At 45.9% G+C, this 13,795-nt stretch overlaps 1 protein-coding gene across 1 annotated transcript; it reads left to right on the forward strand.

Annotated features, from left to right (window-relative positions):
• Positions 1 to 791: 791 nt before the first annotated feature.
• Positions 792 to 13,373, forward strand: LOC117415236 (uncharacterized). Its single transcript, XM_059026750.1, has 2 exons — positions 792 to 1,006; positions 12,130 to 13,373. Exon 2 carries the CDS (start codon positions 12,132 to 12,134, stop codon positions 13,167 to 13,169), a length of 1,038 nt encoding a protein of 345 aa, XP_058882733.1. The 5' UTR covers positions 792 to 1,006; positions 12,130 to 12,131; the 3' UTR covers positions 13,170 to 13,373.
• Positions 13,374 to 13,795: the final 422 nt, after the last annotated feature.

Below are 13,795 nucleotides of genomic sequence, written 5' to 3' on the forward strand. Positions count from 1 at the left end.
TAATTTATTTTTAACTCAAAATGTTGCATTACGATTCATTGTTTTCAAATCTGAGTCAAAATTATCATTTTGTTCCAAGAAGAAAATGTAATGTCATGCATGAAATTAAAATAAAAAGTTTGATTTTAAAAAAAACTGTGTTACTCTCATTTGTTCTATAGTGGTTCAATGTTGCCTCAAGGTAACGAACCCCAAAGTACCCTCCCAAATTTTGGGGGAGGAATTTAAGTTTTGGTAAGGCTAAGTTGGACCATTTTAAGTGCTAAAAACAAATGAAACATTTTTTTCAACAATGTTTTCACAATGTGGGCAATAGATTGATAAATATAAACTATTAACATATTTATTTTTGAAAGCATTCTTACTTTACAGCATTTTTTCACAACTGCCTAAAACTTTTGCACAGTACTGTGTATATATATATAAATTCATTCGATTTTTTTGGTGTTCATTAAATAGTTTTACCGTTTTTTTAATCACTCACGAATTAAAAAAGAAAATCTTTTAAAATCAAAATCGCAAAATTAACTGTTAATACCGTTCAATAAGGTTACTGTGGCAGGTTTGGGAAATAGCATAAGTGTCTAACTAGGCCTATATGGCGGTTAACCCTGATTTGTTAAGCGTTGTATTCGTGGTTCGTGCGTCTTGTTTTGTAAATATACCATCAAAACGTTTCGATAGTGCACCTACGACACCGTCAGCAAGACCTTACCCCGTGATCGTGACTGAATACCCTGAGCGTCTGCAGCTGCACAGGATCCGCAGAGCAGCTGGTGCTTGTGTCACGTGATGCTTGCTTCTACTAGTTCAAGGCGTGTGGAAGCGGGTGGGGTTTTGTACCTTAGTGCTCCTGTACGTAAATACATGTGTCGGGGATCGTGCTGAACACGGAACAGCAGTACAAAGAACTCTAGCGACCAAAATTCTTGCTGTTACTTATCACGTCGTGAAGGACAGCAGAGGCTGCTCTACGAACGAAAGATCGTTTTTCTACAGAGATTAAGTAAGTGTTTCTGGATAATATTATAACCCCCCCCCCCCCGGGCTGGTGTAAGGCATGCTTTCCTTGTTTAGACTTTTGCTAAGGGTAATTTGAGTAGCGTAATATTTAAAAGAAAACATTGGCTCTTATTTGACGCAAAGTTTTTTGCATGTAATATTAATTATGTAACTTTTTTTTTTTGGTAATATTCTGTGTGTCATGTAAACTGTTCAGACCCTACTTGTATTTGTGGATACACCGACTGATTGCATATTTAATACATTGCTTGACGTTCAGGATCTCCGTGTGCAGGCAACAAACTCGAATTATTTATGTGAGTGGCTACAGGGTTTTTTTTTTTTTTTTAGTAGATAGTTCTGGGACCGTTTTTTCAAAACTTTAAATCCGGATCAATTTTGTCTGGATTTTGGAATCCTGCTTTTTGTAAGCCAGATTGTTTGTTTTTATCTGGATAATTTGTATTCCGTTTTTCAGAGAAAGATAGTGTTGGATTACATGTGTCCAGATCAGAAATAATCACGATTAGGAAATCCTGTTTTTTCAAGGCGTGGGCCCCAACTTCTAGTGGATGGGCAAGTACCAAAGGTCTGACGTCACAGGAAACCGTTTACATTACAAACATGATTTAAATCAATTAAAACTCTGAATACATCAAATATCTCCGCGGGGTTTGAGCAGCGCAACGTAGCCAAGTCTGAACATGTATGGTGCTGAGTGAAGCAAGGCGATAATGTTTTTGCAGTTTATAACAGTAGTTGCACGTTTACACTACAAATACAAAACACATAAGCATACTGTAACGATCCGTGTATTGTGTTTGTGTACTGTATTCCCTCTTGTTTCTACTGTCTGTTAATGCCACTGTATTGTGTTCCTCTCCCCCCCGTCTGTATTACCTGTAGCTGCGGGTTCGCTCTGTCTCTGGCTGTGCGAGCTGCCCCTGTCATAGGCTGTTTGTTGTGTGTGCCCATTGGTCCTGGTGTGCGGCTGGGGACCAATGGGGTAGCTGTTCGCTCTGGCACCCGATTAACATAAAGGGGCGGGGCTCAGCTATAAAACTGGTCGTTGCACGCTCATTGGGTGGGTGCTGAGCAAGTGGCTGGAGCAGTGGGCTCTTAAAGAAGTTCATAAATAAAAGCATTGAACTTGAAAACGGCGTGTTGTGGTTGTCTATCCTGCGCGCTGCGCGAAAACGCTACACTGGTGTCAGAAGCGGGATCAGTACAACGAGTGATCCAGCGTTGAGCAGAAACAGGAGAAGACAAAGATGGACCAATGGCTGTGGTACGACTCCAGGCCGTCACAGAACCGGTGGGACGGCGGACTGGGGGATCTCCTCGGTGACTTGGAGGAGCGAGGTTGGTGCCTTGCCTGCGGGGAGTTCGGGCACCAGGTGACGTGCTGCCCCTTCCAGGACGAAGGGGACCTACTGCCTGCCCGAAAACAAAAGCGGAGAAGGGGTGGTCGTTCGAGGAGGCTAGCGAAGGAGTCTGGATCATCTCCAGCGTGTGAGATGGGGGGCCTACCGCTGCCGCCGCCGCCCGAGAGAGCGCCGCCACCGCCGCCGCCCGAGAGAGCGCCGCCCGAGAGAGGGCCGCCGCCGCCGCCGCGTGAGAGAGAGCCAGGGCCGCCGCGTGAGAGAGAGCCAGGGCCGCCGCCGCCGCGTGAGAGAGAGCCAGGGCCGCCGCCGCCGCGTGAGAGAGAGCCAGGGCCGCCGCCGCGTGAGAGAGAGCCAGGGCCGCCGCCGCCTGCGAGAGATCCAGGGCCGCCGCCGCCTGCGAGAGAGCCAGGGCCGCCGCCGCCGCCGCGTGAGAGAGAGCCAGGGCCGCCGCCGCCGCGTGAGAGAGAGCCAGGACCGCCGCCACCGCGTGAGAGAGAGCCAGGGCCGCCGCCGCCGCGTGAGAGAGAGCCAGGGCCGCCGCCGCGTGAGAGAGAGCCAGGGCCGCCGCTGCCGCCGCATGAGAGAGAGCCAGGGCCGCCGCGTGAGAGAGAGCCAGGGCCGCCGCTGCCGCCGCGTGAGAGAGAGCCAGGGCCGCCGCCGCCTGCGAGAGAGCCAGGGCCGCCGCCGCCTGCGAGAGAGCCAGAGCCGCCGCCGCCGCCGCCTGCGAGAGAGCCAGGGCCGCCGCCGTCGCCGCCTGCGAGAGCGCCAGGGTCGCCGCCTGCGAGAGCGCCAGGGTCGCCGCCTGCGAGAGAGCCAGGGTCGCCGCCTGCGAGAGAGCCAGGGCCGCCGCCGCCTGCGAGAGAGCCAGGGCCGCCGCCGCCTGCGAGAGAGCCAGGGTCGCCGCCTGCGAGAGAGCCAGGGCCGCCGCGTGAGAGAGAGCCAGGGCCGCCGCTGCCGCCGCGTGAGAGAGAGCCAGGGCCGCCGCCGCCTGCGAGAGAGCCAGGGCCGCCGCCGCCTGCGAGAGAGCCAGAGCCGCCGCCGCCGCCGCCTGCGAGAGAGCCAGGGCCGCCGCCGCCGCCGCCTGCGAGAGAGCCAGGGCCGCCGCCGTCGCCGCCTGCGAGAGCGCCAGGGTCGCCGCCTGCGAGAGCGCCAGGGTCGCCGCCTGCGAGAGAGCCAGGGTCGCCGCCTGCGAGAGAGCCAGGGTCGCCGCCTGCGAGAGAGCCAGGGCCGCCGCCGCCGCCTGCGAGAGAGCCAGGGCCGCCGCCGCCTGCGAGAGAGCCAGAGCCGCCGCCGCCTGAGAAAGCACCACTGCTACCTGCCTTAAGAGAGCTACCGCTGAAAGCGCCAGTCCTTTTAAGGGCTCCTGCAAAGGGCGTGACCAAGGGACAGGAGCAAAGAGAACCGCTGCCGCCTGTGGGAGAACACTTGTGGCCTGAGAGCGAGCTCCTGATACTGGGGTACCGAGAGTCACTCAGCTCAGCAGGGAATAGCAGATTGCCTTCCGCACAGCACGGCCCGTCGGATGGAAAACCGGACATGCGGGGAGGGGGTCTGTGTTTCAGGGGTGGAGGTGGCCGATCTCAGTCATAAGCTGTATGGAGCCTTGTGAACTTTTTGGGGGCAAAAAGGCTAAGGTGGGGGTAGTGTAACGATCCGTGTATTGTGTTTGTGTACTGTATTCCCTCTTGTTTCTACTGTCTGTTAATGCCACTGTATTGTGTTCCTCTCCCCCCCGTCTGTATTACCTGTAGCTGCGGGTTCGCTCTGTCTCTGGCTGTGCGAGCTGCCCCTGTCATAGGCTGTTTGTTGTGTGTGCCCATTGGTCCTGGTGTGCGGCTGGGGACCAATGGGGTAGCTGTTCGCTCTGGCACCCGATTAACATAAAGGGGCGGGGCTCAGCTATAAAACTGGTCGTTGCACGCTCATTGGGTGGGTGCTGAGCAAGTGGCTGGAGCAGTGGGCTCTTAAAGAAGTTCATAAATAAAAGCATTGAACTTGAAAACGGCGTGTTGTGGTTGTCTATCCTGCGCGCTGCGCGAAAACTCTACAATACATACAACCTACAAAAACAAACACACTGTGCACAATAACTGCAAAAACCACTTCATTTGACAAAGTGCTAACAGAAACTAAAAAAATCCCCAAACAGAAAAAGCTGTATTGTTTTTTTGTTCTTAGCTGTATTGTAATCTCTTAGCTATGTTGTAATAACGTGTTACCTCTGTAAGTGAACCTGCATAAGGGCGTCTGTCAAGCAGAAATTAAAAATCATGCTAAGCTACTGCTGCTGCCTTCAAACCAAAACTCAAATCTTAGCTGTACAGCTAAACAAAGATACTGCGTTGCCTGCAAAAAACGGAACAAGCAGACAAAAATAGATTTTTTTTAAAAAAACAGCCTTGAGTGACAAATTCAGCAACATGTTCAAGTTTTGTAAAGCTTTTAAAATGAATTTGACACGCTAATGAAAAGGAACGTGCAATTCCCATGTTTTGCTGCCTTTAAAATAAATATTATACACGGAAGAAAAGTTAACGACAAACCTTAAATGACAAAACCCACGTTTTTGCATTTATTTACGTTTCTGATACCAACCAAGTAGAAATAATGATTACGTTTTAAAACCACAGATACATTCAAATAATTAATAAATTGTAACGTCATACATGCCACTGACTCGCTAGGTCATTGTATGTAGTATGACTCAAACACCAATCATGAAGTCGATATTTTTTTGACACCGTTGCCATAGTAACCAAATGCACAGCGCTGATAAGTATAACTTCACAATGTGGAATACTGTCAGGAAAATAAAATGCCTGTTTTTCGCGGTAAATTATTTTTTGCTTACGAAATCAGCTGTCAATTCCCCAATGCCTGCCATTGTACACATTTCAAATACACACTAATTTTTCATTTCCCAAAATATTTTTAAGACGGAAAACTGTTTATAGACGGAACACTCCCAACTACTATGTAAACTATTTAAAATATTTGTAGACAAAAAATAAATGTACTTACATATATTCGCGGTGAATGCACTTTAGAGTCAAACAGGCAGCGTCACCAAACCAGCGAGAACACAGTGTTAGATTTTAAGCAATTATTAAATACAGTGAAAGTCAGTCAATTACTTACCGTTGCCTAGTTAGTATCCTCTCGTCTCCGCTCCACCTTACACAGTTTAAAGCGTCAGGGCTTGCAGTTATATAGTCAGGACGCTCCAGACAATCGCACGTATCTCTTGAAACAACAGCAATTTTAAGATATCTGTCAGCATTCGGCCAGCTGTCATAACCCTGTTCACTCGAGCCCTTCTATTAAACTAAACTCTTAAAAGAGTGTGCAGATTTGTTTTGCCATGTTGACTGCCGCACTACGACTAACTTATTTTAAAAATGCACATTAAAACGTCTGGGACTTTTTCAACAGGTTGTGAAAAGATCCGCGCCAACTGCCTCACAAGCTGTCAAGCAAACGTGGTTTGCACATGATTCGTTGTGTGAGAGGACGATCTCACCCAAAATTGCATCACAATGACTACTTTGCTTTGATTGGCTAAAGCCTGCGGCATATTAAAAAAAATAGCTTATTTGACTTAAACTTAAACACCTGCCTTCGGGGCGCACAGTTGATGTTTTTTATTTTTTTTTATTCACATAGGCGCAGATTTGGGTAGGCATCTGTGTGAACTGGGTGGGCCGTGGTTACACCACTGCCTAAGAGTGCGCACGTTTACTTGGTTATGAGACAAACAAATAAGTATGTCAAGAAAATACTCTATCAAGTTATTAAACTAAAAAAAGTATTTGTTTACATAATTAGCACGGAATGTAAACTGACTGCAAAGACTTTAAACAGATTTAAACATCCTCCGCCGCACAATAGAATGTATAAATGGGGTGCTTAAGAGACGATTCGCTTGTTTGGATTACCTGCGTGTGGATCCGCCCAGTGCATGCAACATCATTCTAGCATGCATCGTATTGCACAATATTGCTGTCATGCGCAAGGTGCCATTTACTGGGGAGGACTTGAATGACTTTCCGGAGCCTTAAGAACAACAGCGTGATACACCTTTAAAATCACAGCAGGATGGGTTCCCGAGTGGAGCATCCAGTAAAAGCACTTGCGTAGAGAGCCGGAGGCGCCGTATAGCCTGGACGTCGCCGGTTCGAGTCCAGGCTGTTCCACAGCCGACCGTGGATGGGAGCTCCCAGGGGGCGGCGCTCAATTGGCCGAGCGTCGCCCGGGGGGGGTGGAGGGTTAGGTCTGCCGGGGGGTCCTCGGCTCACCGCAACCCCTGTAGTCTGGCCGGGCGCCTGCGGGCTTGCCTGTAAGCTGCCTGAGAGCTGCGTTGTCCTCCAACACTGTAGCGTTTGGGTGGCTGCATAGTGAGTCCACAGTGTGAAAAAAGCGGTCGGTCTGACGGCACACGCTTCGGAGGACAGCGTGTGTTCGTCTTTGCCCTCCCGAGTCAGTGCAGAGGTGGTAGCGGTGAGCTGAGCCTAGTGAAATAATTGGCCATTCCAAATTGGGAGAAAATAATAAAAATAATTGGCAACAATTAAATAATAAAAAAAAAAAAACAGCAGGATCGACTTGCTGGATGTGCAATGAGAGATTCTTTTGTAAGAAACTACTTTTAAAAGGGTCATGGTTTAAACTTTAATTTAAACTTTGACGAAAAGGTATGTAGGCTGCAGTTTCCTTTTTTTTAAATTTCTAAATAACACACACTCACATGCGGATGTACAGCATAGAGTGCCTTGCATAAGTATTCCCCCCCCCCTTGATCTATAGCATATACAGTGCCTTGCGAAAGTATTCGGCCCCCTTGAACTTTGCGACCTTTTGCCACATTTCAGGCTTCAAACATAAAGATATGAAACTGTAATTTTTTGTGAAGAATCAACAACAAGTGGGACACAATCATGAAGTGGAACGAAATTTATTGGATATTTCAAACTTTTTTAACAAATAAAAAACTGAAAAATTGGGCGTGCAAAATTATTCAGCCCCCTTAAGTTAATACTTTGTAGCGCCACCTTTTGCTGCGATTACAGCTGTAAGTCGCTTGGGGTATGTCTCTATCAGTTTTGCACATCGAGAGACTGAAATTTTTGCCCATTCCTCCTTGCAAAACAGCTCGAGCTCAGTGAGGTTGGATGGAGAGCATTTGTGAACAGCAGTTTTCAGTTCTTTCCACAGATTCTCGATTGGATTCAGGTCTGGACTTTGACTTGGCCATTCTAACACCTGGATATGTTTATTTGTGAACCATTCCATTGTAGATTTTGCTTTATGTTTTGGATCATTGTCTTGTTGGAAGACAAATCTCCGTCCCAGTCTCAGGTCTTTTGCAGACTCCATCAGGTTTTCTTCCAGAATGGTCCTGTATTTGGCTCCATCCATCTTCCCATCAATTTTAACCATCTTCCCTGTCCCTGCTGAAGAAAAGCAGGCCCAAACCATGATGCTGCCACCACCATGTTTGACAGTGGGGATGGCGTGTTCAGGGTGATGAGCTGTGTTGCTTTTACGCCAAACATAACGTTTTGCATTGTTGCCAAAAAGTTCGATTTTGGTTTCATCTGACCAGAGCACCTTCTTCCACATGTTTGGTGTGTCTCCCAGGTGGCTTGTGGCAAACTGTAAACGACACTTTTTATGGATATGTTTAAGAAATGGCTTTCTTCTTGCCACTCTTCCATAAAGGCCAGATTTGTGCAGTATACGACTGATTGTTGTCCTATGGACAGAGTCTCCCACCTCAGCTGTAGATCTCTGCAGTTCATCCAGAGTGATCATGGGCCTCTTGGCTGCATCTCTGATCAGTCTTCTCCTTGTATGAGCTGAAAGTTTAGAGGGACGGCCAGGTCTTGGTAGATTTGCAGTGGTCTGATACTCCTTCCATTTCAATATTATCGCTTGCACAGTGCTCCTTGGGATGTTTAAAGCTTGGGAAATCTTTTTGTATCCAAATCCGGCTTTAAACTTCTCCACAACAGTATCTCGGCCCTGCCTGGTGTGTTCCTTGTTCTTCATGATGCTCTCTGCGCTTTAAACGGACCTCTGAGACTATCACAGTGCAGGTGCATTTATACGGAGACTTGATTACACACAGGTGGATTCTATTTATCATCATTAGTCATTTAGGTCAACATTGGATCATTCAGAGATCCTCACTGAACTTCTGGAGAGAGTTTGCTGCACTGAAAGTAAAGGGGCTGAATAATTTTGCGCGCCCAATTTTTCAGTTTTTTATTTGTTAAAAAAGTTTGAAATATCCAATAAATTTCTTTCCACTTCATGATTGTGTCCCACTTGTTGTTGATTCTTCACAAAAAATTACAGTTTCATATCTTTATGTTTGAAGCCTGAAATGTGGCAAAAGGTCGCAAAGTTCAAGGGGGCCGAATATTTTCGCAAGGCACTGTATGTGCTGGACAACTAACATTTTTTTATAGGTTAAGTGCTCTCGAGTAAACGGCCGTTTTCTTTTTCTTTATGCGACAGATGCTGTTAATAAAATGTTTTATACAAACATGAATAATACAATAAAACCAACTGTGGGTAATGTGTTACATTATTTAAGACATATTATTATGTTTTCCATCTAAATGGAGACCAAATTTAATTGTTTCACAAAGTTGTATCATTTGAATCCACCTTCCGAGTGGGATCAGAACAATCCTGATATTTGACATCAGAGTAATTGTGATCTCCTCTTTTAAATTCTGATAAACCCAATTGCAATATTTAGTTGTGATTAAAAGTGGGATTGGATTACCAAAACTAGATCCGGATCACAGTAATCTCGATCGCATTTCGATGTTTTGAAAAACCCAGTTTCACAATATAATCAAACACGGAAACCCAATTACCAAAGTTTTGAAAAACTGGCCTCTGTTATTTTTCAGGGAGCGGTATGAAAGTGCTTATGCGCTGTGGTAAAGCGGTTGTTATCCAGTAATTGGAAGCCCAGTTAATAAGAATAGGGGAGACCAGGGACAGTTGTAACAGTTTTTAATTTTGCATCATAACTCCAAGACCATTTGAGCTGGTTTTCCCATTTTGTGATACAAACAACTTACACCTGTCTTTTACCAATTCCCAGCGTTTTCATGTTTGTAGAGGTAATATAAAGACCACAGTATTGCTTCAAATGTAAGGAGTCCGATGTTACAATGGACCCCATGGCCGGGGGCAGTTGTAACATTTTGTGTATTTTATTTAATAACAAATAAACACCAACATGTTGCATGTCATTTAAAAACAGGGATATCTTTAGTCAATAAGATAGATAGATATATAATGTGAACTGGCCGGCACCGCTCACGGTTCGTTGCCCCTTTAAAAACTGACCCAACACACAGACTTGGATTTTTCAGCGCGGTTGCGCTATTTTTAATAAACACAAAACAAACACAAAACAAAAACCTAACTCCGTTTTGGAGCGCTAACTAAACAGGTTATTCCCTGACTAACTCGCAGGACAGCTATGCCGTTTACCTGCCCAACACACACAAAAACCACAGGCTTAACACAGCACTTACTTTTTAACTCTGGCTACTCGGAGACAGAGCACCTCTGCCTCCTTCTACTCAGCAGCCCTGAGCATTCTGACTGCTCCTCTTTATACCCTGCACCTGGTCCCAATTTCCAATTACCACCCAGGTGCAGGGGATAATTAAACAATTAAACAGTTCACAAACAATGATTAACAGAAAAGCAAAACAATTTAACAATAAACCAAAACAATTAACCTAAACAAACGTGCATATTCACATGTTTTCTCCTTCAGGGAGGCTTTAACCCCCTCCCTGCTATCTCACAATATATATATCCTCATCAGAAAGATCGAACTCTTCCTTTCTCTGGTGTTTTGTCTTTGCCTTTTTCTTTCCAGTTTTCTTTTTTATATTGGCCGAATCAATTTTCCTTTTTGCCTTCTGACCCACAGATTTCTTTTTTCAGCTTTCATGGCTAATTTTACCTGTGTGTCAGTGAGAACTGCTGTTACTTTCCTCTTTCTCCCTTCTGTTTTGATTTGCCTTGGGCCTGCTTTGGAACGGGCAGACGGCGACTGGAGAGAATGCTTCCTTTTGTGTCTCTCTCTTGGAGAGCTTGATTATAGCCTGATGTACTTGCCTCTGGAGAGGTGACTTGAGGTGTGGTTGGAGAGGTGACTTGAGGTGTGTTAGGAGAGGTGACTTGAGGTGTGGTTGGAGAGGTGACCTCATGTGTGGTTGGAGAGGTGACCTGTGTTGGGAGAGGTGACCTGAGGTGTGGTTGGAGAGGTGACTTGAGGTGTGGTTGGAGAGGTGACTTGAGGTGTGGTTGGAGAGGTGACCTGAGGTGTGGTTGGAGAGGTGACCTGAGGTGTGGTTGGAGAGGTGACCTGAGGTGTGGTTGGAGAGGTGACTTGAGATGTGGTTGGAGAGGTGACCTGAAGTGTGGTTGGAGAGGTGACTTGAGGTGTGGTTGGAGAGGTGACTTGAGGTGTGGTTGGAGAGGTGACCTGAGGTGTGGTTGGAGAGGTGACCTGAGGTGTGGTTGGAGAGGTGACCTGAGGTGTGGTTGGAGAGGTGACCTGAGGTGTGGTTGGAGAGGTGACTTGAGATGTGGTTGGAGAGGTGACCTGAAGTGTGGTTGGAGAGGTGACTTGAGATGTGGTTGGAGAGGTGACCTGAAGTGTGGTTGGAGAGGTGACTTGAGGTGTGGTTGGAGAGGTGACTTGAGGTGTGGTTGGAGAGGTGACTTGAGGTGTGGTTGGAGAGGTGACCTGTGTTAGGAGAGGTGACTTGAGGTGTGGTTGGAGAGGTGACCTCAGGTGTGGTTGGAGAGGTGACTTGAGGTGTGGTTGGAGAGGTGACTTGAGGTGTGGTTGGAGAGGTGACCTGAGGTGTGGTTGGAGAGGTGACCTGAGGTGTGGTTGGAGAGGTGACCTGAGGTGTGGTTGGAGAGGTGACCTCAGGTGTGGTTGGAGAGGTGACCTCGGGTGTGGTTGGAGAGGTGACCTCGGGTGTGGTTGGAGAGGTGACCTGTGTTAGGAGAGGTGACTCCGATGCATTTGTGTTTTCATTTGAAAGTGAAGCAGGTGGAAGTGGCCGATCAGTGACAAAAAACAGTGCGTATTTAGTGAACTTACTTATAAACTAGACACTTTGGAGCCGTTGGGAATGAACATTCTATTCTGAGGTCATCATCCTCATCAGCAACATCAGCAACATTCTGGAATTTTATTTAAAAGACTACTTGTTTGTTTTTTTATCAACTTCTTAAAGCACTGTTTTTTCGTATTCAGCCGATGAAGGACTTGTAGTCTGAAACGTCCTGATAATTGATTTGTAATCAATTATTCTACCTTTTTAAGTACCTGAAATATCCTTTTCTTTTTTCTTATTGATCATTTTGGTACACAGCAGTTTTCCTTTTTATCAAACTTTACACACATATATATATATATATATATATATATATATATATGGACTCAGTGACTTGTCATCCTGCTGCTCAAGTTATAAATAGCTTTACATTTCATAACAATCCCAGGATATTTGAGACATTTTAGTTATTTTGACAATAATCATGATTTATTGTGATCATTTACTGCCGATAATCAATAACTAAAACTTTCATTATCACCCAATTGTATCTGTGTCTGTCTCCCCACCTTAGATTTGAACCTACAACCAAGAAATGGTGTTTAATTAATGGTGTCTTTGTATGTCTGCAGAGATGACCGTGTCTAAAATCGTTCCCAAGAACAAGGCTCCTGGGGTGGATTTCTGTGGAGTGAAGCAGTACTATTACATCATCCGATCTGACCTCGGCTGCTACATGAGATCTAGCAACTTCCATGAAGGAAGAGACCTGTCTGTGTTCAGCCTGCATCAGTCCTGCCGTGGAGGAGACTTCTACCTGGCTCACCAGGATGATCTCTTCTACATCATCAAAGGGAAAGAGTATCGCCGGGTCACCAACATGAACACGGACTCTGGGGCCGAGGTCTTCAGTCTCCACCCCAACTGTCAAGGAGGCGACCACTACCTGTCTGCCTTCGGGAACGTCTACATCATCTTCCAAAGCAAGGGCACTTACCATCGCACTTCCAACATGAACAAGGACAGCGATGGCGTTGACTTTCCTCTCCATTCTGCCTGCAGAGACGGCCTGTATTACTGGGGCATTGACAGCTACTACTATTTTGTAAAGCCTGATGACAAATGGGGAGTCCAGTATTACAGGTGCACCAACTTCAACACGAACCAAGACCCTGACACTTTCTCCTTCCACTCGGATGTGGTCAACTTCCTGCCCGGTGGCTTGTCCATTTCTCAGGGTTCAGCCTTTGGGAAATGGGAGAACATCAAGACCATCTCCAACGACTCTGCGCAACCCCTGAAATGGACCAAGAAGATTACCAAGAAAGTGGGCTACACCAAGGAGAAGATGTCCAGCATGGAGCACAACTGGAAGATCTCGATGAGCGCCACCTATCAGGCCGGAGACCTCACTGCAGCCTTTGCTAAGTATCAGTTCTCTCTCAGTGCTGAGTACGGTGGAACAAGCATCAACACAGAAAAGGAAGACTGGAGTGAAGCTACGGAAGTTGAGGAGAGCATTGAAATGACCATCCAGCCCAATGAAAAGGTCTATATCTGGCAGTACAACCTCGGTTTTGGCAAGGAATCGGTTTTGTTCTGTCGGGATCTCAAAATCACTAAAACTTCCACTCCGCCTACTGAAATACCCCTTCCACCCTCCACACAGTAACTGATGACATCACTACAGCTTCCTGTAGGCCCCGCCTCCTACATGAACGCACTGCTGTAAAGTTATTGTATAATGTCTCTGTTCCTAATTTGTTGTTTTCAAGGTGATTGGAATGTGAAACCAATGGAAACAAATGCTGAGATGTGTTAAAAAAAAATCTAACTCTTATTGTACTGAAATCAATAAAAAGATAAATAAGCTGCATACCTTGAGCCCAAATCATTATTTCTCTTCTGCATCACCCTCCAATATAGTTTCTGTAACTAGGAACCAGGCCTGGGAACATGATCTATTCTAATACCCTTGGCAGAAAGCAAATAGAATTTGGAGATCTTTAAATCTTTTTGTGGTAAGTAAATATATGTGTAATATATGAAGTAATTTTAATTGTTAGAAGGACAGTAGAGGAGTAGCAACTATAACTACTACTGCAGATATACAGCTCCAGTTCTGAACAAGATCAGATATAACCGTGCTAGAAGTGCAGTAGAGGAGTGAATAGGCATACAAATAAATAAATAAACGCATGCACTATATATATATATAACATTCATTCATTCATGTTCATTAAAAAATTCTACCTGTTTAAAAAAAATAAATAAATAAAAAAAAGTCCTAAACTCAAA

This window comes from Acipenser ruthenus, chromosome 7, assembly GCF_902713425.1.
Source record: "Acipenser ruthenus chromosome 7, fAciRut3.2 maternal haplotype, whole genome shotgun sequence".
NCBI classification, from domain to species: Eukaryota; Metazoa; Chordata; class Actinopteri; order Acipenseriformes; family Acipenseridae; genus Acipenser; species Acipenser ruthenus.

Excerpts from the sequence above, each read along its gene's own strand:
- LOC117415236 (XM_059026750.1), top strand. The coding sequence starts at position 12,132 with ATGACCGTGTCTAAAATCGTTCCCAAGAACAAGGCTCCTGGGGTGGAT.